We start from the raw sequence: 27,215 nt of genomic DNA on the forward strand, positions 1-27,215 counted from the left end.
CACACACAAATACACACACACACACACACATATACACACACACACTAGGTTTTACAGCTCATGTGTTGCACGGGTGGGTAAATTGAACCGTGCAAAAACTTAAGTTGTGATTATATATTAAAACCGTGTTACAAAACTTCCTTGCTGAGCTTGTACATTCCACAACTGTTGAATAAAAAATTGAAAAGTTCGTTCTAAGAAAAACGCAAAATGTCATTATATTAGGTGCATTACAAATGAAATGATAATGAATAGTGAAAAGATATATTAAATATACTAAAAGTATATTATGAGAGTTCACAAACGTTAAAAACCTCAAAAAAGTCTACAAACATTAAAATATAAAACATTTGTATTTAGCATTGGTATTTATTTTATGTATAATACAATTAATGAAAAAAAACCTTTTACTTACTGATAATATTTGTATCGAAAACATTAGTATTGAATACGAACACATATATTATGAGTCCGTCCCTTGGAACCAATTTTACTTCAAATGAGAATTAATCGATAAACATCGAACATAAGCTCGTAAAAAGTTGTTTTAAAACTAATCATTAATAATAATATTTTATGTACATCTCTAATTGTATATACTTTTAGTACAAACTAATTCCATTCTTTCAGCTATTCTAACTTTAGCTGACAAACATGAGCCCGTAAAATTTGATGGTTAATATAATATCTTATTGTATACATCTATCTATATAACTAAATATGTTAATATGGCAAAGCTATCTATTTAACAACTAAACAAAATTCCTATTTTTCATTCTTACATTCTCTAAACAATTTTATTGACACGTTAAGTGCTAAAAATCACCATATAAAGGTTATTATATATGTATTAATTTAATTAATTAATTAATCATTATTTTATGAAATTAATAGAAAGTTTTCATAGAAGTATAAAATTAAACAAATGTACAAAATGAATGAAAAATTTTCGAGGAAAGATTTTTTCTGTAATTTACACTAAGAATATTTATATGACGAAATTGGGTCAAATCTTTCTAAAGTTAATACTCTTAATTTATTATTATTATTTCTTTATCCTTGTAGATCCTAAAAATATCGGATAATAGTAACGACCATAACACTCATCACATAAATATATAAATATAATAAATATGAATAACTAAAAATATATTGTGATTTTTGAAAGTTATTATAGCTAAATAATCTCCATATATAAGTGTACACACACACACACACACACTCATCACACACATATATATATATATATATATATATATATATATATATATATATATATATATATATATATATATATATATATATATATATATATATATATATATGTGTGTGTGTGTGTGTGTGTGTGTGTGTTTATATATACTAGGTTTTAGAGCTCATGCGTTGCACGGGTGGTTAAAAATCGTGCAAAAACTTAAGTTGTGATTATATATTAAAAAAGTGGTACAAAACTTCCTTGCAGAGCTTCTGCATTCCACAATCGTTGAACAAAAAATTGAAATCTTCATTCTTAAAAAATGAAAAATATTATTATATTACTTGCATTACAAATGAAATGAAAATGAATAGTGATAAGATAAATAAAGTGAATTAAAAGTATATTATGTGAGTTCACAAACATTAGAAATCTCTAAACGTTCTACAAACATTAAAATATAGAACCTTTGTATTTAGTATTGGTATTTATTAAATGTATAACACAATGAATGAAAACACCCTTTTCTTTCTGATAATATTTGTATCGAAAGCATTAGTATTAAATACGAACACACATATTATGAGTCCGTCTATTGGAACCATTTTAACTTTAATTGAGAATTAATCAATAAACACCAAACATAAGCTCGTAAAAAGTTGTTTGAGACTGATCATTAATAATGATATTTTATGTACATCTCTAATTGTATATACTTTTAGCACAAAGTAATTCTATTGTTTCAGCTATTTTAACTTTAATTGAAAACATGAGCACGTAAAATTTGATGGTTAGTATAATATGTTAGTATATACATCTATCTATATAATTATATATGCTAATATGAAAACGCTATCTATTTAATAACTAAACAAAGTTCCTATTTTTTATTCTCACATTCTCTGAACAATTTTATTAACAACTCAAGTGCTATAAGCCTCCATATAAAGATTATTAGATATATATTAAATTAATTAATTAATTAATTAATTAAACATATATTTATGAAATTATTAGAAAATATTCATAGAAGTAAAAAATTAAAGAAACGTACAAAATGAGTGAAAATATTTTAAGGAAAGTTTTTTTTTGTAATTTACACTAACAATACTTATATGACAAAATTGGGTCAAATCTTTCTAAAGCTAATACTCTTAATTTATTATTATTATTATTATTTCTTTATCTTTGTAGATCCAAAAAAAATACCGGATAATGGTAACTACCATAACACTCATCACATAAATATATAAATATAATAAATATAAATAACTAAAAAGATATTTTGATTGCTGAAAGTTATTATAGCGAAATAATCTCCATATATGCTCACACACACACACACATACACACACACACACACACATATATATATATATATATATATATATATATATATATATATATATATATATATATATATATATATATATATATATATTAAGTTTTAGAACTCATGCGTTGCACGGGTGGTTAAATAACCATGCAAAAAGTTAAGTTGTGATTATATATTAAAATAGTGTTGCAAAACTTCATTTAGAGCTCGTGCATTCCATAACTGTTGAATAAAAAAATGAAAAGTTCATTCTCAGAATACGCACAATATGTGCATTCTTGGGATTCCTTTCGTCCGAGAGGATCTGTTGTCACGTGGTATTCTGTGGTGTGGTTCTCGCATGGGATCCTTAAACATGCTTTCATGTTGTGGCTTGTTATGGGGGAACGTTTGAAGACTCAAGATAAATTAAAACCGTGGGATATTAGAGATGGGTCTACTCCTATATGTGCATTCTGTAAAAGTGAGCCTGACTCGCACACTCATCTGTTCTTCTTGTGCCCCTTTTCTATGCAAGTGTGGGGGAGGGTTCAAAGTATGATAATCACAGATGTTCAGAGTTTTGATATTCGTGTTGTGGTTGAGCGTATTACTCCTATGGCATCTCGTAGGTTGGCTCGTGTGGTGGTTTCCAAGTTATGCCTAGCTGCTACGGTTTATGGTTTGTGGCAGGAGACGAATCTCAGGATCTTTAAGAAAATTAGTCGGACGGATAAGCAGGTGTTCGATGCGATTATGTCTGATGTTCGGTTGAAGTTAGCCACGACAAAGTTCAAGTGTTCTTCTAATGTAGATCGTATTAAAAGGTTATGGCAGCTAGATAAAATGTAGTTTAGCGTGCTTGTTTGTTTGTCTTGTTCTGGCCGTAGTACCTGGTTGTGTTTTGTTGGGCTTCAGGACACTCCTGTTGCCACTGAGCGTCTTTGTAAAACCATTCTTTATTATTTTTTAATAATATTGGCCGGGGTAACCCTTTACCAAAAAAAAAATCACGCACAAAATCATTATATTATTTGCGTTACAAATGAAATGAGTGTGAATAGTGATAAGATAAATAAGGTAAATTAAAAGCATATTATGGGAGTTCACAAATGTTAGAAACCTCTAAAAAGTCTACAATAATTAAAATATATAACATATGTATTTAGTATTGGTTTTTATTAAATGTATAATACAATTAATGAAAAAAAAAACCCCTTTCTTACTGATATTATTTGTATCGAAAGCACTAGTATTGAATACTAACACATAATATTTGTATCGAAAACATTAGTATTTAGAGTTTAGGGTTTAGGTTTTAGGGCTTAGTGTTTTGAGTTTAGTCCCTAAACCCAATACCCTAAACCTGTAACCACCCAACTTAGATTACCAAAAACTCCCGACAAAATTTTTTTTTTAAAAGATAACACAAGAAATCTGGCCAGACAAAACGCGCGGTGCGCACAGGGTTGCGCGGCGCGCATTAAAGCACAAATCCAGGTCAGAACCTGGACCAGCCAACAGGCATCTGGCATAGCTCGTGTGCGCGTTGCGCATCATTCTGCGCGGCGCGCTCTACAACACAAAAGTAGCTGGCCTACAATTAAGCAAACCCATTTTCTTTTCCTTCAACAAAACACTTAAACGTTAACCCGTTCAACAACAGTCATAAATTACATAATCAGGGATTTCGGTTTTACAAAGTAGGCACGAAGGCCCTTAATCAATTGTGTTACAAGTTCGACCTTAAAAGGATAGTTTTAAACCAAACGACACATGAGCATGATTTGGGGCTAAACTACCCAAAACAATAGGCCGTCTTCCAAAAACTATGCCTACGCAACCAATCATGGGACTATCCAGTTCCTGGAAACCCCTTTCCCTTTCTCCATACATGTACCTAAAAAGTAAACAATAAGAGGGGTAAGCAAAGCTTATTGAGTGCAACAATTATATATATACATATATATAACCCATCTATTTGCAAACACATCCACCAAATACCTCATACAAACTTGTAACTCAAATAGCATGTCATCATATTCATAATGCTAACAATTCGTACACGATCAACAACTCCACATTAGCATATACTCAACACAATATAAACAATATGCTAAACAATAAACAACAAACACAATATGGTTAACCATAAACGCTATGGTGCTACCGGCTCATGGTTCACACCATACCTAATGCTATGACGCTACCGGCTCATTGGTTCACGCCACTACGCATTTGAGTCATACTCTTTTATAGTGCTACCGGCTCCTTGGTTCACACTTTAGCGCTACCGGCTCGTGGTTCACACCTCATTTTATAGTGTTACCGGCTCGTGGTTCACACTTTGATGCTACCGGCTCGTGGTGCTCGCATCAACCCAAATACCAAGATGTTACCGGCTCGTGGTTCACATCATGACACTCATCACATACATGTTATGGTACTACCAGCTCGTTGGTTATACAATAACATTCATAAATAAATACGCCATATACATATACGTATAATTATTCCACTCACCGTGTATCCAAAACGAAGGTAAGCCAACAAGCTCTTCAACCGTCAGTGAAATCACCTATTACATTAACATAAAATCAACACTTATCTAAATGGAACTCTCAATCCACCCAAATAGACACCTAGTGTAAATGTTCACCCTTTGCACCCATAACGCCAATCATAGGCCAAACTCACCAATAATCACTAAAACTAGTGACCATGGCATTCAATCACCCAACTACACACAACTATGTCATTCAAAACTCGTTTGACATATTTAAAGGTCAACACACCCAATTGGGTCATCCACAACCCAAATAACACTCATTCACCCAAACACAAGGTGTGCTAGTAATTTAACTAACCATTTAAGATCTATAAACACCAATTATCACTTTAAAATCCTAGGTTAGTCATTCTTGGGTTCTCATGACCCAATCACACCCAAAACCCCCAAATTACCAACGAATGGGTTTTATGTTCACCTTTGACCCAAACCCTAGCCTTAAACAAATCAAAGTAAAGAAAATCAAGGTTAGGACTTACCACCACAATCAAAACGTAGCTAGTGACTAGATGAACAACTTTAATACCCGAGCTTAAACCTGAAACAAGCTTCTTCTTCATTTGATTAAAGTTTCTCACACTAGAACCCTCCTCTCCCTCTAGAATTGAAGTGGAAGGAAAAAGGTGGTTGAAAATTTAGTAATGACACTCCTAGATCTGATCATGTGGCCTTAAACTCGTCCCACATATGAAAATACCAAAATGCCTCCTAAAAGTGGAGAAAAGACGAAATGAGCTGTCAGCAACTTCTGCGCGCCGCGCAGCCAGACCCGCGCTGCGCGTTTCTATAGACACGAATCCAGACATCATTTAAAATATATACACGCTCTGTACAAAACAGTTTTCGGGTCTTACAACTCTCCCCCACTTGATTAGGATTGCGTCCTCGCAATCCATTTCGCGTGACAAGCAGGAAGATACACCAAAACAAATTCTTCAGATTCCCACGTGAACTCGGAACCCTTTCGATGATGCCATTGGACCTTAAAAGTCCTCACCTCTTTGTTACGCAAAATTTTAACCTTTTCATCAAGAATGGCCATCGGTTCTTCAACATATTCTAGCTTGTTGTTTAGAGCTCTCTCATCTAACGGCACCCAAGTCAAGTCATCCACAAGACACTTACGGAGATGGGAACAATGAAATGTGTTATGAATTCCCGCAAGCTCTTTGGGTAACTCTAGTCTATAAGCAACCTCACCAACACGAGCCAAAATTTTAAAAGGCCCAATAAACCGAGGAGCTAATTTTCCCTGTTTTCGAAACCAAATAACCCCCTTCCACGGTGAAACCTTAAGCATCACCATGTCACCATCTTGGAACTCAATCGGTCGCCTTCGTTTATCGGCATAAGATTTTTGTCTATCTTACGCCGTCTGTAATCGTGCCCGAATCATCTCCATTTTACTATTTGTCTCCAAAACCAAATCGGTACTCCAGATTTCCTTTTGTCCCACTTCACCCCTATAAATCAGAGTCCGACACTTTCGTCCATAAAGCATCTTGTATGGTGGCATCCCAATACTAGCATGGTAACTATTGTTGTACGAGAATTTTACCAAGGGCAAGTGCTCATCCCAACTACCACTGAAATCAATAACACACGCCCGTAACATATCCTCCCACATTTAATTCATACGTTCGGTTTGACCGTCCGTTTGAGGATGATACGCCGTGCTCATCTTTAATTGTGTGCCTATATCTTCATGAAACTTATTCCAAAATCGAGATGTGAAGCGAGTATCCCGATCCGAAACAATAGATATAGGAACCCCATGTCTCGATATCACCTCCTTGATAAACAACTTAGACAAAGTTTTCGACGATATCGTTTCCCGAATGAGAAGAAACAATGCACTTTTCATCAAATGTTCAACTATCACCCGAATCGTATCAAACTGCGTCCTCGTTGTCTTTTGTATCTTTGTAATGAAATCCATGGTAATGTGCTCCCATTTCCATTTCGGGATTTCTAACGGTTGTAACATACTATACGGCTTTTGGTGTTCGGCCTGAACTTGCAAACACGTGACGCATTGTTCAACATACTTAACAACATCACGTATCATGCCCGGCCACTAGTACACTTTCTTCAAATTAAGGTACATCTTCGTCGTACCTGGATGAATGGAATACTTTGACTTATGTGCTTCATCAAGTAGCACCTGTCGGTATTCGCCCATTCTAGGCACCCACACTATTCCTTGAGAGGACAACAAACCATGCGGGCCTAAGGTAATAGACACCGTTTGCCCCATGACTCGTTCTTTATGCTTGTTGTTAACAAAAGCTTCAATTTGAATCTCACCAAGCTTTACAAGAAAGTCGTTAGTAATAGTTGAAAGGACCCGTTCATATACATTATAAATGATTCACAATAGTTGATTACATCGCGAGGTATTTTACCTCTATATGATACATTTTACAAACATTGCATTTGTTTTTAAAAGACAAACTTTCTTTACATATAAAATTGACAGGCATGCATACCATTTCATAATATCCACTATCCAACTATAAATTGACTTAATAATAATAATTTTTAATGAACTCAATGACTTGAATGCAACGTTCTTCGAAATATGCCATGAAAGACTCCAATTAATATCTTTAAAATGAGCAAATGCACAGCGGAAGATTTCTTTAATACCTGAGAATAAACATGCTTTAAAGTGTCAACCAAAAGGTTGGTGAGTTCATTAGTTTATCATAATCATTCATTTTCATCATTTTAATAGACCACAAGAATTTTATTTCCAGTTCTCATAAATATACGTCCCATGCATAGAGACAAAAATCATTCATATGGATTGAACACCTGGTAACCGACATTCACAATATGCATATAAGAATATCCCCATCATTCCGGGATCCTCCTTCGGACATGATATAAATTTCGAAGTACTAAAGCATCCGGTACTTTGGATGGGGCTTGTTGGGCCCAATAGATCTATCTTTAGGATTCGCGTCAATTAGGGTGTATGTTCCCTAATTCTTAGATTACCAGACTTAATAAAAAGGGGCATATTCGATTTCAATAATTCAACCATATAATGTAGTTTCGATTACTTGTGTCTATTTCGTAAAACATTTATAAAAATTGCGCATGTATTCTCAGCCCAAAAAATATAAAGGGTAAAAAAGGCAAATGAAACTCACCATACTGTATTTCGTAGTGAAAATACATATAACGTCATTGAACTAGTGCAAGGTTGGCCTCGGATTCACGAACCTAAATTAATTATATATAATTATATGTTGGTCAATATTTGTCTAACAATTAGGTCAGGTCATAGTGTACCACAATCCTAATGCTCGAGACTAATATGCAAAAGTCAACAAAAGTCAATTTGACTCAAAATGATTTCCAAAATTTATACATGATTATAATATATTTTAAATATCGTCGTTTTATATTTTTAAAAGATTTATTAGAGTAAATAATATAATTCATTTATTAATAAATAAAATTTTATATTAAAATTTATATAATAAAATATACTTTTATATATATTAAGTAATAAAATTTATAGGGTTCATTTAATATCATAAAGATAATATGATAGGTATTATTAAAGTAATTTATTACACGTAGTAAAATATGTTTGTATTACATATTTATTTGATAAAATAATATCTATAATGTTAGTAAGTAAAAGTTGTATTATTTTGTAATAATAATTATTATTATAAAAATATCAATATTTATAATTACTAAGATGATATTATGATAAAACGATAATTCTAATTATGATAACTTTAATATTTACGATAATTTTTAATATTATCTTTAAAATAATAATTCTATTTAAAATGATAATAAAAATGATATTTTATAGTAACAATGACATTTCTATTAAAATGATAATTTTTGTTAAAATGATAATTTTTGTTAAAATGATAGTTTTGATACTAACGATACTTTTTTAATAATAATAGTAATGATAAAAATAATAAGAACGATAATTTTATATAAATCAATATCTTATAATATTTTAATTTCATCATGATACTCTTACTCATTATTTCCTAATCGTTTCGTTTAATAGCTTTTAATCGTCTTTTATATCGTGTTCATAATAATGATAATAATAGTAATCAAAATAATTAGGTGTTACTAATATTAGTTTTAATTACAATAATACTAATAATGATAATTACTATGACATTATTAACGATAATGATAATATAATAATAATAATAACAATAACCATTTTTAAATAATGATATATATATTAATAATGATAATAATAATAATGATAATAATAATAATAATACTAATTATAACTTTAATGATAATAACGATAGTAATAATAATAAAAATAACAATTTTTAATGATAAATCCTTTTATTGATAAAGATAATAATAATAATAATAATAATAATAATAATAATAATAATAATAATAATAATAATAATAATAATAATAATAATAATAATAATAATAATAATAATAATAATAATAATAATAATAATAATAATAATAAGATAAAATTAGAATGACGATAATAACGACGATAATAATAATCATTATTATTATTATTATCTTTGGGGCTAAACTACCCAAAACAATAGGCCGTCTTCCAAAAGCTATGCCTACGCAACCAATCATGGGACTATCTAGTTCCTGGAAACCCCTTTCCCTTTCTCTATACATGTACCTAAAAAGTAAACAATAAGAGGGGTAAGCAAAGCTTATTGAGTGCAACAATTATATATATACATATATATAACCCATCTATTTGCAAACACATCCACCAAATACCTCATACAAACTTGTAACTCAAATAGCATGTCATCATATTCATAATGCTAACAATTCGTACACGATCAACAACTCCACATTAGCATATACTCAACACAATATAAACAATATGCTAAACAATAAACAACAAACACAATATGGTTAACCATAAACGCTATGGTGCTACCGGCTCATGGTTCACACCATACCTAATGCTATGACGCTACCGGCTCATTGGTTCACGCCACTACGCATTTGAGTCATACTCTTTTATAGTGCTACCGGCTCCTTGGTTCACACTTTGGCGCTACCGGCTCGTTGTTCACACCTCATTTTATAGTGTTACCGGCTCGTGGTTCACACTTTGATGCTACCGGCTCGTGGTGCTCGTATCAACCCAAATACCAAGATGTTACCGGCTCGTGGTTCACATCATGACACTCATCACATACATGTTATGGTACTACCGGCTCGTTGGTTATACAATAACATTCATAAATAAATACGCCATATACATATACGTATAATTATTCCACTCACCTTGTATCCAAAACGAAGGTAAGCCAACAAGCTCTTCAACCGTCAGTGAAATCACCTATTACATTAACATAAAATCAACACTTATCTAAATGGAACTCTCAATCCACCCAAATAGACACCTAGTGTAAATGTTCACCCTTTGCACCCATAACGCCAATCATAGGCCAAACTCACCAATAATCACTAAAACTAGTGACCATGGCATTCAATCACCCAACTACACACAACTATGTCATTCAAAACTCGTTTGACATATTTAAAGGTCAACACACCCAATTGGGTCATCCACAACCCAAATAACACTCATTCACCCAAACACAAGGTATGCTAGTAATTTAACTAACCATTTAAGATCCATAAACACCAATTATCACTTTAAAATCCTAGGTTAGTCATTCTTGGGTTCTCATGACCCAATCACACCCAAAACCCCCAAATTACCAACGAATGGGTTTTATGTTCACCTTTGACCCAAACCCTAGCCTTAAACAAATCAAAGTAAAGAAAATCAAGGTTAGGACTTACCACCACAATCAAAACGTAGCTAGTGACTAGATGAACAACTTTAATACCCGAGCTTAAACCTGAAACAAGCTTCTTCTTCATTTGATTGAAGTTTCTGACACTAGAACCCTCCGCTCCCTCTAGAATTGAAGTGGAAGGAAAAAGGTGGTTGAAAATTTAGTAATGACACTCCTAGATCTGATCATGTGGCCTTAAACTCGTCCCACATATGAAAATACCAAAATGCCTCCTAAAAGTGGAGAAAAGACGAAATGAGCTGTCAGCCACTTCTGCGCGCCGCGCAGCCAGACCCGCGCTGCGCGTTTCTATAGACACGAATCCAGACATCATTTAAAATATATACACGCTCTGTACAAAACAGTTTTCGGGTCTTACAACTCTCCCCCACTTGATTAGGATTGCGTCCTCGCAATCCATTTCGCGTGACAAGCAGGAAGATACACCAAAACAAATTCTTCAGATTCCCACGTGAACTCGGAACCCTTTCGATGATGCCATTGGACCTTAAAAGTCCTCACCTCTTTGTTACGCAAAATTTTAACCTTTTCATCAAGAATGGCCATCGGTTCTTCAACATATTCTAGCTTGTTGTTTAGAGCTCTCTCATCTAACGGCATCCAAGTCAAGTCATCCACAAGACACTTACGGAGATGGGAACCATGAAATGTGTTATGAATTCCCGCAAGCTCTTTGGGTAACTCTAGTCTATAAGCAACCTCACCAACACGAGCCAAAATTTTAAAAGGCCCAATAAACCGAGGAGCTAATTTTCCCTGTTTTCGAAACCAAATAACCCCCTTCCACGGTGAAACCTTAAGCATCACCATGTCACCTTCTTGGAACTCAATCGGTCGCCTTCGTTTATCGGCATAAGATTTTTGTCTATCTTACGCCATCTGTAATCGTGCCCGAATCATCTCCATTTTACTATTTGTCTCCAAAACCAAATCGGTACTCCAGATTTCCTTTTGTCCCACTTCACCCCTATAAATCGGAGTCCGACACTTTCGTCCATAAAGCATCTCGTATGGTGGCATCCCAATACTAGCATGGTAACTATTGTTGTACGAGAATTTTACCAAGGGCAAGTGCTCATCCCAACTACCACTGAAATCAATAACACACGCCCGTAACATATCCTCCCACATTTAATTCATACGTTCGGTTTGACCGTCCGTTTGAGGATGATACGCCGTGCTCATCTTTAATTGTGTGCCTATATCTTCACGAAACTTATTCCAAAATCGAGATGTGAAGCGAGTATCCCGATCCGAAACAATAGATATAGGAACCCCATGTCTCGATATCACCTCCTTGATAAACAACTTAGACAAAGTTTTCGACGATATCGTTTCCCGAATGAGAAGAAACAATGCACTTTTCATCAAATGTTCAACTATCACCCGAATCGTATCAAACTGCGTCCTCGTTGTCTTTTGTATCTTTGTAATGAAATCCATGGTAATGTGCTCCCATTTCCATTTCGGGATTTCTAACGGTTGTAACATACTATACGGCTTTTGGTGTTCGGCCTGAACTTGCAAACACGTGACGCATTGTTCAACATACTTAACAACATCACGTATCATGCCCGGCCACTAGTACACTTTCTTCAAATTAAGGTACATCTTCGTCGCACCTGGATGAATGGAATACTTTGACTTATGTGCTTCATCAAGTAGCACCTGTCGGTAATCGCCCATTCTAGGCACCCACACTATTCCTTGAGAGGACAACAAACCATGCGGGCCTAAGGTAATAGACACCGTTTGCCCCATGACTCGTTCTTTATGCTTATTGTTAAAAAAAGCTTCAATTTGAATCTCACCAAGCTTTACAAGAAAGTCGTTAGTAATAGTTGAAAGGACCCGTTCATATACATTATAAACGATTCACAATAGTTGATTACATCGCGAGGTATTTTACCTCTATATGATACATTTTACAAACATTGCATTTGTTTTTAAAAGACAAATTTTCTTTACATCGAAAATTGACAGGCATGCATACCATTTCATAATATCCATTATCCAACTATAAATTGACTTAATAATAATAATTTTTAATGAACTCAATGACTTGAATGCAACGTTCTTTGAAATATGCCATGAAAGACTCCAATTAATATCTTTAAAATGAGCAAATGCACAGCGGAAGATTTCTTTAATACCTGAGAATAAACATGCTTTAAAGTGTCAACCAAAAGGTTGGTGAGTTCATTAGTTTATCATAATCATTCATTTTCATCATTTTAATAGACCACAAGAATTTTATTTCCAGTTCTCATAAATATACGTCCCATGCATAGAGACAAAAATCATTCATAAGGATTGAACACCTGGTAACCGACATTCACAATATGCATATAAGAATATCCCCATCATTCCGGGATCCTCCTTCGGACATGATATAAATTTCGAAGTACTAAAGCATCCGGTACTTTGGATGGGGCTTTTTGGGCCCAATAGATCTATCTTTAGGATTCGCGTCAATTAGGGTGTATGTTCCCTAATTCTTAGATTACCAGACTTAATAAAAAGGGGCATATTCGATTTCGATAATTCAACCATATAATGTAGTTTCGATTACTTGTGTCTATTTCGTAAAACATTTATAAAAATTGCGCATGTATTCTCAGCCCAAAAAATATAAAGGGTAAAAAAGGCAAATGAAACTCACCATACTGTATTTCGTAGTGAAAATACATATAACGTCATTGAACTAGTGCAAGGTTGGCCTCGGATTCACGAACCTAAATTAATTATATATAATTATATGTTGGTCAATATTTGTCTAACAATTAGGTCAGGTCATAGTGTACTCAATCCTAATGCTCGAGACTAATATGCAAAAGTCAACAAAAGTCAATTTGACTCAAAATGATTTCCAAAATTTATACATGATTATAATATATTTTAAATATCGTCGTTTTATATTTTTAAAAGATTTATTAGAGTAAATAATATAATTCATTTATTAATAAATAAAATTTTATATTAAAATTTATATAATAAAATATACTTTTATATATATTAAGTAATAAAATTTATAGGGTTCATTTAATATCATAAAGATAATATGATAGGTATTATTAAAGTAATTTATTACACGTAGTAAAATATGTTTGTATTACATATTTATTTGATAAAATAATATCTATAATGTTAGTAAGTAAAAGTTGTATTATTTTGTAATAATAATTATTATTATAAAAATATCAATATTTATAATTACTAAGATGATATTATGATAAAACTATAATTCTAATTATGATAACTTTAATATTTACGATAATTTTTAATATTATCTTTAAAATAATAATTCTATTTAAAATGATAATAAAAATGATATTTTATAGTAACAATGACATTTCTATTAAAATGATAATTTTTTTTAAAATGATAATTTTTGTTAAAATGATAGTTTTGATACTAACGATATTTTTTTAATAATAATAGTAATGATAAAAATAATAAGAACGATAATTTTATATAAATCAATATCTTATAATATTTTAATTTCATCATGATACTCTTACTCATTATTTCCTAATCGTTTCGTTTAATAGCTTTTAATCGTCTTTTATATCGTGTTCATAATAATGATAATAATAGTAATCAAAATAATTAGGTGTTACTAATATTAGTTTTAATTACAATAATACTAATAATGATAATTACTATGACATTATTAACGATAATGATAATATAATAATAATAATAACAATAACCATTTTTAAATAATGATATATATATTAATAATGATAATAATAATAATGATAATAATAATAATAATACTAATTATAACTTTAATGATAATAACGATAGTAATAATAATAAAAATAACAATTTTTAATGATAAATCCTTTTATTGATAAAGATAATAATAATAATAATAATAATAATAATAATAATAATAATAATAATAATAATAATAATAATAATAATAATAATAATAAGATAAAATTAGAATGACGATAATAATGACAATAATAATAATCATTTTTAATAATAATACAAAAATTCGATGGACTATAACTTCAAATCCGTTCATCGAAATCATTCGATATCTAAATGAAAAGTTCTTAATTTTTCGCTAGCTTTCCAACGACATGCATATCTTATACCTTATCTCAGTCGCATATATAACTAATTCAGGATTTAACATAACCTAACTAAAGGCAATATCAAAAGTACAAACATGCATAATCCTATATACTCGAGCACTAGTCAGGGATACACTATTAGTATGTAAAAGTTAAATTATGAGTACTCACGTATCAATATTGAGATTCAATATTGCAGGAAAGGTACGTAGACGCAACGGAGATGATAAACACTATATTGACCTCACGAGCATACCCATGAACCATACCCAATCACCTCTATAGCTATAACCCATAATTTCCTTAATCCAATCCCACTCGAAAAACAATTTCGAAATCACTCGGACTGCACTCCGACGTAATATTTTATGTATACTAATAATATCTTGAAATGATACGGAGTAAATATATATATGTAAATCGATTGAGAGAGTTTAGAGAAAAATATTTTCAAGTTTCTATAAAATAATGAAACCTATTGAATTCTATTTATAATAGATTTTTGAATTATTAAAGTGAATTATTAAAGTATGAATTATTAAAGTGAATTATTAAAGTATGAATTATTAAAGTGAATTATTAAAGTATGAATTATTAAAGTGAATTATTAAAGTATGAATTATTAAAGTGAATTATTAAAGTTAAAGTAAAGTAAAAATAAAGTAAAGGTAAAGTTTAAGTATAGTAAAAGTATAAAACTATGTACGTATAATACGCGTATAAATATATATAATATTAATTTAAATCGTTATATATATTTAATAAAATAAAATATAAATATCATTATCTTTATCATACTGGTTAAGTAATGAGTTGTCAAAAGTGGTTCTAGATATTTATAAAAGTTATATACGTTTTAATAATAAAGTTCTTTTTAAACTGAAAACGTTTTTGTACGTTTGAAACTAAATCAAATAAATATAATAATTTTGTTTTCCAAAACTAAATATATTTTTAAGAATCATTTTGTTTAAAGGTTAAAATAATGGAAATCGTTATATCATAAAACGTTTTAGAAAAGTAGTATCATATATATTCATAATAGGTTTCAAGTTTTTAAATTACAGTCTGTTGGTGAAGCATGGAATAAAGTTCAAAGGTTAAATAAACGTATGAAATCATCTTAATGAAAAATGTCGAGTTACTTAACTTGTCGATATCCAACATCTAAGTTAGTTACACTTCACGTTCTTACTTATAAATCACTTTACCATTTTCCGAATGTTGTCAAAAAGAATAGATTTCTTAAATCATAGTGGACCTCATAACATAGACCCGTAATTATATCACAATGTTTCTGATAAATCAATCATTTGATATTATCTTCTAATTCCATCGATAAACATATTGAAACATATACGTTCATGTAAAGTATTATACGTTTAATACTTTATTAATATTCTCAAGTTATAATATATATACCTATATATACATATTTATTTATATATAACGGTTCGTGAATCGTAAGAATTTGGTCGAAGTTATAATGAATGTATGAACACAATTTAAAATTCTTGAGATTTAACTTAACAAACTTTGCTTATCGTGTCGGAATAATATAAAGATAAAGTTTAAATTTGGTTGGAAATTTTTGGGTTGTCACAGTACCTACCCGTTAAAGAAATTTCGTCCCGAAATTTGAGTGGAAAGGTCGTGAATGATAATAAGTATGTTTTCATGATGCATACAGGCTGAAAATTAGAGTTTTATCATTAGCGAATAATTTGGATAAACAATCCATTTATATGAAGAGTACGAATGAAGCTAACATAGAAGAGTGAAATGAGTAAGTGTAGATTCATCTTATCATTTGACGTAGATATGATTGATTTCCAGATTTCAAGGGATTTGAAGAAAATCTTTGTAATAAGATTTGATTCTCCGGTAACAAAGGGAATTAGGATCCGCTTTAAATGCGATCGTCCATTTTAATTGTTCTGTCGGAGATTTTCTTATAAATTCACCTCCTTCGTTTTCTTACAACTCACACCTTCTGTTGATGCATTTTATGCAAGTCCCTAGACATCTACCCACGTCCATTGCAGGTACAACAGTTTACAGGCCACCATGATCGTTCGTTATTATCCTATCCGTGTTTGTATGTGGTTACAGGAACTGCAGGAATGAGATTTGGATGTTTGACTATGTTCGACTTAGTCAGATGTCCGAGTGAAGCCTCACTCGTACAGCTGACAGGCTCATACGCACGGTTGATGCTGAGCTAAGTCACAATTACAACCTAAATAAGAATACACGAGTGAGTGATCACCCGTACAGTTGATGAAGCCAACTCGTATGTGTGATGGATGAATCGTACGGGTGAGTCAACAGCAGGGGTATATAAAGTCTTATGTTCTTCATTTTAGGTTAAGCCTCTCATTTGTTACGCACACTCAGATCTGGTGAGCTCCTCCGATTCTCTCTCAACCCAAATCACCCAGGTGGTGAATAATAGCTCTAGGTGTTGATCTAATCACACTTTTTTTATTTGTGGTATGACTAAATTAATCCCAAAAAGCTTAACCTATTCACTAGAGGGTTTGATTCACTTATTCCATCATTGTGTGAGTTAAATCTGTTGATTTCTAAGTTCCTAGTCATGTTTCATCACCTTCTATTCTTTCCCCCTCAACTCATATTTTAAAGTATTCATCAATATGCTCCATCCAGTTCTGATTCTCAATATACTTCTAACTTTCATATCGGTCATTCTTCTTTTTCATCTACCGCCGAAAGAATCTATTTACTTCTACTATACTCTTGGGTTTATAGTGTTTCTAGTTCTTCCGTGTCTTTATATTGCTATATGCATCGATATATATGGTTTATAACTTTTGGTTTGTCGTTGGACTTTATATCTTCCCTTATATTTCAAAGTCTCTGTTTCTATCTTCTATAATCATTGTCATTCACAGTTAATGCTCTCTTTTAGTTGCTGCAATTTATACCCCAATTTCTATTTCGGAGTTTTGTCCTTTCGTTTCTTCTTCTTGCGATTAAGCACCGCTTGTAATGGTCCAGAATTTGCAGATATGAATTTTGGAATGAACATTGTTAATGTTCTAGGAAGAAAATTGTAATGGCACGATCTTGACTTGTCAAATTACCAGAATACCTCAGAAAAAGCCGAGTCATCAAGAAATATTTTCTTGATATTTTAGAGGTTAAATAGAATACAAGAGTCATATAACATGGCACATGATGATGTTATGATCTGTGAATCATCACGTTCCATTTAGAAACTCAGCATGAATTACTGTAATATAATCACGTTGATCAAGTGTCATTATATTATACTAACTCATGCTTCAGTTTCCAACACTACTTCAAAAACATTCATATTTTAAACTCAAAGGTTTACAGAGTATAGGAACTAAACAGTTTCCTTTTTGATGTAATACAGATGGCACAAAGAGATAAATGATTCCAGATAAGAATAGTTATGGAAATATCTTCAGAAATATGGGGGATATTTATAATGAAAGATACGATGATATCTTAGAATTTCTAATATCAAAGGATGATGAAGTATATTGTCTGTAAGGGTTTAGTGTCAGGAGCAAGGTATTCGTTAATGACTTCAGCAGACACTGAATCATTTGGATTCTTTAAAGGCAGGTTCAGTCTTTGTGATTTGTCCACAGCCTCCTTCATACTTTGCTCAATCCATTTTCCAGTTCCAAAACTTCTCTATTTCTGAGCTTTGCTAATACACTAATCTTTATCATCAAACTTTTTACTGCTAAGGTCGTTTACAGTTTTTGTTGCTTCATCAGCATTTCGAGAACTAGTTCGTGGTTCAGAGTGTTTTTCAGAAACTTCACATTCGAAGTATGTAAGCCTTGGAAATAGACGTTATGTATAACTGTTGGCGTCAACATGCTGTGAGATTTCAAAATACTGATTGCTAATTCCCAATGATTCGTATGGCAATTCTCGTTACAAGAGGCAGATGAGTAAATGATGAGGTTTCGATAAATATAATGATTCTTCGGAATGCCCTGTGACAACCCGGAAATTTTCAACCAAATTTAAACTTTAATCTTTATATGTTTCCGACACGATAAGCAATATTTGTTAAGTTAAATTTCAAGAATTTTAAACTATGTTCATACATTCATTCAACCTCGACCAAGTTCCAACGATTCACGAACCATTAAACGAATATGATTATATATGTATATGTGTATATATATTATAACTTGAAACGTAAATAAAATATTAGATTAAATACTTTATATGATTGTATCTGTTTCAAAATGTTTATCAATGGAATTAGAAGATAAGATCAAATGATTGAATTATCAGATATATTGAATTATGATTACAAGTCTCTGTTGAAAGGCCCACGTTGATTTGAAGAAATCTTTCCATTGTAACAATATTCGGAAAATGGTAAAGTGATTTATAAATAAGAACAAATTGTTAATCATTGAGAACTAGACAAAGGATAGTGGAAGATTGAATCTCATAAAGACTCGATTGATCTATTTAGTTTCAAACGTACAAAAACGTTTTCAGTTTAAAAAGAACTTTATTATTAAAACGTATATACCTTTTATAAATATCTAGAACCACTTTCGACAACTCATTACTTAACTAGTATGATAAAGATAACGATATTTATATTTTATTTTATTAAATATATATAACGAATTAAATTAATATTATATATATATTTATACGCGTATTATACGTACATAGTTTTATACTTTTACTATACTTAAACTTTACCTTTACTTTGTTTTTAACTTACTTTAACTTTAATAATTCATACTTTAATAATTCACTTTAATAATTCATACTTTAATAATTCACTTTAATAATTCATACTTTAATAATTCACTTTAATAATTCATACTTTAATAATTCACTTTAATAATTCATACTTTAATAATTCACTTTAATAATTCAAAAATCTATTATAAATAGAATTCAATAGGTTTCATTATTTCATAGAAACTTGAAAATATTTTTCTCTAAACTCTCTCAATCGATTTACATATATATATTTACTCCGTATTATTTCAAGATATTATTAGTATACATAAAATATTACGACGGAGTGCTGTCCGAGTGATTTCGAAATTGTTTTTCGAGTAGGATAGGATTAAGGAAATTATGGGTTATAGCTATGGAGGTGATTGAGTATGGTTCATGGGTATGCTCGTGAGGTCAATATAGTGTTTATCATTTCCGTTGCGTCTACGTACCTTTCCTGCAATATTGAATCTCAATATTGATACGTGAGTACTCATAATTTGACTTTTACATATTAATAGTGTATCCCTGACTAGTGCTCGAGTATTTAGGATTATGCATGCTTGTACTTTTGATATTGCCCTTAGACATGTTAGGTTGAATCTTGAATTAGTTACACTTGCGGTTGAGATAAGGTATAAGATATGCATGTCCTTGGAAAGCTAGCGAAAAATTAAGAACTTTTCCTTTAGATATCGAATGGTTTCGATGAACGGATTAGAAGTTATAATCAATTGAATTTTCGATATTTTTATTAAAAATGATTATTATTATCGTCGTTTTTATCGTCGTTCTAGTTTTATCTTATTATTATCATTATTATTATCTTTATCAATAAAAGGGATTTATCATTAAAAATTGTTATTTTTTTTATTATTACTATCATTATTATCGTTAAAGTTATAATTAGTATTATTATTATTATCCATTTATTATTATTATTATTATTATTATTATTATTATTATTATTATTATTATTATTATTATTAGTATTATTATTATTATTATCATTATTAATATATATATCATTATTTAAAAATAGTTATTGTTATTGTTATTATTATTATTACTATATTATCATTAAGATAATTATTAGTATTATCGTTAATAATGTTATAGTAACTATCATTATTAATATTAGTGTAATTAAAACAAATATTTGTAACACCTAATTATTTTGATTACTATTATTATCATTATTATGAACACGATATAAAAGACGATTAAAAGCTATTAAATGAAACGATTAGGAAATAATGAGTAAGAGTATCATGATGAAATTAAAATATTATAAGATATTGATTTAGATAAAATTATAGTTCTTATTATTTTTATCATTACTATTATTATTAAAAGTATCGTTAGTATTAAAACTATCATTTTAACAAAAATTATCATTTTAATAGAAATGTCATTGTTACTATAAAATATCATTATTATTATTATTTTAAATAGAATTATTATTTTAAATATAATATTAAAAATTATCGTAAATATTAAAGTTATCATAATTAGAATTATCGTTTTATCATAATGTCATCTTAGTAATTATAAATATTGATATTTTTATAATAATAATTATTATTACAAAATAATACAACTTTTACTTACTATCATTATAGATATTCTTTTATCAAATAAATATATGATACAAACATATTTTACTACGTGTAATAACTTACTCTAATAATACCTATCATATTATCTTTATGATATTAAATGAACCCTATAAATTTTATTACTTAATATATATAAAAGTATATTTTATTATATAAATTTAATATAAAATTTTATTTATTAATAAATAAATTATATTATTTACTCCAATAAATCTTTTAAAAATATTTAAAAATATAAAACGACGATATTTAAACTATATATTAATCATGTATAGATTTTTGGAAATTATTTTGAGTCAAATTTACTTTTGTTGACTTTTGCATATTAGTCTCGAGCATTAGGATTGTGGTACACTATGACTTGACCTAATTTGTTAGACAAATATAGACCAACACATAAATATATATAATTAATTTAGGTTCTTGAATCCGAGGCTAACCTTGCACTTGTTCAATGACGTTATATGTATTTTTACTACGAAATACAGTATGGTGAGTTTCATTTGCCTTTTTACCCTTTATATTTTTGGGACTGAGAATACATGCGCTTTTATAAATGTTTGACGAAATAGACACAAGTAATTGAAACTACATTCTATGGTTGAATTATCGAAATCGAATATGCCCCTTTTTATTAAAGTCTGGTAATCTAAGAATTAGGGAACAGACACCCTAATTGACGCGAATCCTAAAGATAGATCTATTGGGCCTAACAAACCCCATCCAAAGTACCGGATGCTTTATTACTTCGAAATTTATATCATGTCTGAAGGAGGATCCCGGAATGATAGGGGATATTCTTATATGTATCTAGTTAATGTCGGTTACCAGGTGTTCACCATATGAATTATTATTTTTGTCTCTATGCATGGGACGTATATTTATGAGAACTGGAAATGAAATTCTTGTGGTCTATTAAAATGATGGAAATAAATGATTATGATAAACTAATGAACTCACCAACCTTTTGGTTGACACTTTAAAGCATGTTTATTCTCAGGTGTTAAAGAAATCTTCCGCTGTGCATTTGCTCATTTTAAAGATATTACATGGAGTCATTCATGGCATATTTCAAAAGATGTTGCATTCAAGTCGTTGAGTTCAATAGAGATTATTATTAAGTAAATGACAGATTAGGTCATTTATAGTTGAATCTTATGAAATGGTATGCATGTCTGTCAATTTTCGATGTAAAGAGAGTTTATCTTTTAAAAACGAATGCAATGTCTGAAAAATGTATCATATAGAGGTCAAATACCTCGCGATGTAATCAACTATTGAGAATCGTTTATAATGTATATGAACGGGTCCTTTCAGTTGGTATCAGAGCGGTGGTCTTAGCGAACCAGGTCTACATTAGTGTGTCTAACTGATAAGTCGATAGGATGCATTAGTGAGTCTGGACTTCGACCGTGTCTGCATGTCAAAAGTTTTGCTTATCATTTTGTGTCGAAAATTAACTACTTATCATCCTCAAGAAATTACCTGCTTATCATTTTTAGTCTAAGACACGTCTTGCTGCATTGATTGCATGAATAGTGTATAGACAAAAATTCATATCTTAGCATATCTGCTAAATCATATCTTATCGTATCTGTTACTTTAAACTTTGCCTGACATATCCCGCAAAGTCCTCCGTAATCTACGAAATCTTTTGATCTATATATATATATATATATATATATATATATATATATATATATATATATATATATATATATATATATTCTATGTAATTAGAATACCATCTGTTAGCCAAAATCATTTCATATCGAAAAAAAAAAAATCCTTTATCCAATCGTACGAAATGGAATTCGTCATTAGTTCAAGTCCCTAGAATTCCGATATGGAATCTCACTCAAGCTCCGAAAGCAGTGTGACTGGAATGGATCAACCAATAAGCCATCATCTATTTTTGATGAATTGGGGATGGGTTCGTAGCCTCCTCAATCATTGGAGACAAGAAGAAGGCGATCCTTTCCATCCACCACATTGCCCTCTTGGCGAAGAACCTAAAGCACTTACCGGCGAACCTGTCCGAAACACCATTTTCTCTCTCATTTCCAGAGTATCTCGCCACGATTATATACTACATTAAATTCTAGATTTTATTTATCCGCTCGTCCGAACCGATAATCACCCCGGTGTAATAGAAGAAGTCAACGAGCTTCGCGCTCGGGTAGTGGCTCTGGAGAATATGGTGTAGAGATTACAAACACCAGCAGCAGCATCAGCAGCATAACCAGTACCACCATCATCAATGCCAACAGTATCATTACCACCTCCAACCACAACCGCGTCGTAAACCTCAACTTCACAATCTGTCCCACGAGCATCAACATCATACGCACCATAGATACCAAGGAGTACCAACAACAATAACTGACGAAGTATTAATTCATAACTTCATTGGAGAAACATTCCGCGGCGATTATGTAATCTCTAAAGTCTTAGAGATTATCTAATCTAGGCCTAACCATAAATCAGTTAAGCGAACCAAAATGATAGAAGGAAGAGTAGAAACCCTGACAAAAATGGTATGTGATTAACAAGCTAAACTTGCTTTACCAACAGCATCAACAGTACCGTCAGCGTTACCAGCATCGTCAGTACAGTCAACATCCGAATCAACAACACCGATAACATCACAAACTCTATCAGTTCAAGAATCACTGTGGACATCATTACGAATCAATAACGTATATATTATATCAATGAGTTATGAAGAATTAACTCATTCCCTCTGAAGAAATTATATGTATATTATATATATATATATATATATATGTATATATATATATGTATATATATATATATATGTATATATATATATGTATATATATATATATGTATACATATATATGTATATATATATATGTATATATATATATGTATATATATATATATGTATACATATATATGTATATATATATATGTATATATATATATGTATATATATATATATATTTTTTGAAATAAATCTTTCCGTGCTAAGCTATTTTGTATGAATCTTAACTACTCGGTTAATTCATATTACAAATATGCAATAATGTACGTCCTTCGGCCGCAACTTAACCAGCGTTAACTACAATCTCTGTCGCAATTCAACAAATTCCAATTCATAATAAATCAAGTATATATTTGATTTTACACTTTCATCATCGATGTACCCGAAACTTTTCAGATAACATCATTCGTACATTGCGAAATTCACAAGAATTCCACGAACCGAACATCATACATCAACAAATAACGAAGTATTGATTCATAATTCCAATGTCATTAAAGAAATACTGCGTAAAAGTTATGTACTTTTTAAAGCCTTTAGGGATTATTCAATTCTAGTTTCAACCGTAAATCAAATGAGTTTAATTTAACATTAACTCATTAAATATATGTTACATCTGAAGAAAATATACATATATATATATATATATTTTCATAAAGACTGTAATAAAATTCTTTTGTACAAAATATTAAATGTGAAATTTTTTTAGCGGGTAGGTAATACCCGAGAGATATATAAATTCACAATTAATATGTTACATTCTTCGAATCTGATTAAGCAAATCATCCATTATACTCCCTAGTTTCACAACAATATACATTCTTTTATAGAAACCAAAACAACCATACTCATTCAAAATTTAATTACATATTCTGATTTTGAAATCTCAAAATTCAACTTGAGATATGACCAAAATCATCACTCTTAGATCCTTACATCTTTCACATGCTCTATTTTGACTTCAAAACTGTGTTAGAACATCAAATGTATGTTAACGATTACAATATGTGTTCAAACCCTTAGAAAATTTCGAAAGACACTTCGAATGATGAGCAATCGAGATGATGATCCAACCACATGTTACCCACAGTTATGTACCCGAAAAACTCTTGAAACCAAAGTAAAAGTTTAAACAACGTATCCGCGTCAAATTCTTTGGCATTTATTAGCAAAAATAACTTTGCGACTCCTATTCAAAGTAGCCAGTTTTGTCACAGCTCCAGCAAGTCAACTTCGACTTTTCAGTTAAACTAACCTTATTATAACCTTGAGATATACACCATCGTTACCAGGGAACCTTTTACATTCCACCACATTATTAGCAGATGTACCAACAACTTCATTACCCTTTGACTTTAGCCTCTCCAAAAAGTCATTATAATTATTCATTAAAATCCCATCATTTACTCATTCGCATCTTGTAATGAGAATTGCCATACGAATCATTGGGAATTAGCAATCAGTATTTTGAAATCTCGCAGCATGTCTACGCCAACAGTTATATGTGTATATATAACGTCTATCTTCTGGACTTAATTTGAATGTGAAGTTTCTGAAAAACACTCCGAACTACGAAATGGTTCTCCGAAAATGGAAAAAATGCTGATGAAGCAGCAAAAACTATAAATGACTTTAAACGGTAAAAGCTGGATGATAATGATGAAGTGTGCTGGCAAAGCGCAGAAAAAGAGAAGTTTTGGAACTGGAAAACGGATTGAGCAAAGTAGGAAGGAGGCTGTAGACAAATTACAAAGACTGAACCTGACTTCAAAGGATCCAAATGATTCAGTACATGCTGAAGTCATTAACGAATACCTTGCTCCTGACTCTAAACCCCTGCGGACAATATTCTTCATCATCCTCTGATATTAGAAATTCTAAAATATCATCATATCTTTCATTATAAATATCCTCCATATTTCTGAAGATATTTTCTTAATTTTTCTTATTTGAAATCATTTACCTCTTCGCGCTATTTGTATTATATCATAAAAGAAACTATTTTAGTTTCTAAATTCTGAAACATTCAAGTTTAAAATAGGAATATTTTGAAGTAGTGTTGGGAACTGAAGCATGAATTAGTATAATATAATGACACTTGATCAATGTGATTATATTACAGTAAGTCATGCTGAGCTTCTAAATGGAACGTGATTTTTCACAGATCATAACATCATCATGTGCCATGTTATACGACTCTTGTATTCTATTTAACTTCTAAAATATCAAGAAAATATTTCTTGATGATTCGGCCTTTTCCAAGGTATTCTAGTAATTTGACAAGTCAAGATCGTGCCATCACAATTTCCTTCCTAGAACATTAACAATGTTCATTCCGAAATTCATATCTGTGAATTCTGGACCATTACAAGCGGTGCTTAATAGCAAGAAGAAGAAACTAAAGGACAAAACTCTGAAATAGAAATTGGGGTATAAATTGCAGCAAATAAAAGAGAGCATTAACTGTGAATGATAATGATTATAGAAGACAGAAGTAGAGACTTTGAAATATAAGGGAACATATAAAGCCCAACGACAAACCAGAAATTATAAACCATATATATCGATGCATATAGCAATATAAAGACACGGGAGAACTAGAAACACTATAAACCCAAGAGTATAGTAGAAGTAAATAGATTCTTCCGGTGGTAGATGAAAAAGAAGAATGACCGATATGAAAGTTAGAAGTATATCGAGAATCAGAACTAGATGGAGCATATTGATGAATACTTTAAAATATGAGTTGAGGAGGAAAGAATAGAAGGTGATGAAACATGACTAGGAACTTAGAAATCAACAGATTTAACTCACACAATGGCGGAACAAGTGAATCAAACCCTCTAGTGAGTAGGTTAAGTTTTTTTTTGATTAATTTAGTTAAACCACAACTAAATCAAGTGTGATTAAATCAACACCTAGAGCTATTATTCACCACCTGGGTGATTTGGACTGAAAGAGAATCGGAGGAGCTCACTAGATCTGAGTGTGTGTAACAAATGAGAGGCTTAACCTAAAATGAAGAACATAAGACTTTATATACCCCTACTGTTGA

The 27,215-nt window shown here is 30.8% G+C and overlaps 1 protein-coding gene across 1 annotated transcript; it reads left to right on the forward strand.

The window, feature by feature from the left end:
* The first annotated feature begins 2,768 nt into the window (after positions 1 to 2,768).
* Positions 2,769 to 3,362, forward strand: LOC139854516 (uncharacterized). Its single transcript, XM_071843816.1, has one exon. The coding sequence runs from the start codon at positions 2,769 to 2,771 to the stop codon at positions 3,360 to 3,362; it is 594 nt and encodes a 197-aa protein (XP_071699917.1).
* The last annotated feature ends 23,853 nt before the right edge of the window (positions 3,363 to 27,215 follow it).

The sequence above is a fragment of the Rutidosis leptorrhynchoides genome, chromosome 6 (genome assembly GCF_046630445.1).
Source record: "Rutidosis leptorrhynchoides isolate AG116_Rl617_1_P2 chromosome 6, CSIRO_AGI_Rlap_v1, whole genome shotgun sequence".
NCBI classification, from domain to species: domain Eukaryota; kingdom Viridiplantae; phylum Streptophyta; class Magnoliopsida; order Asterales; family Asteraceae; genus Rutidosis; species Rutidosis leptorrhynchoides.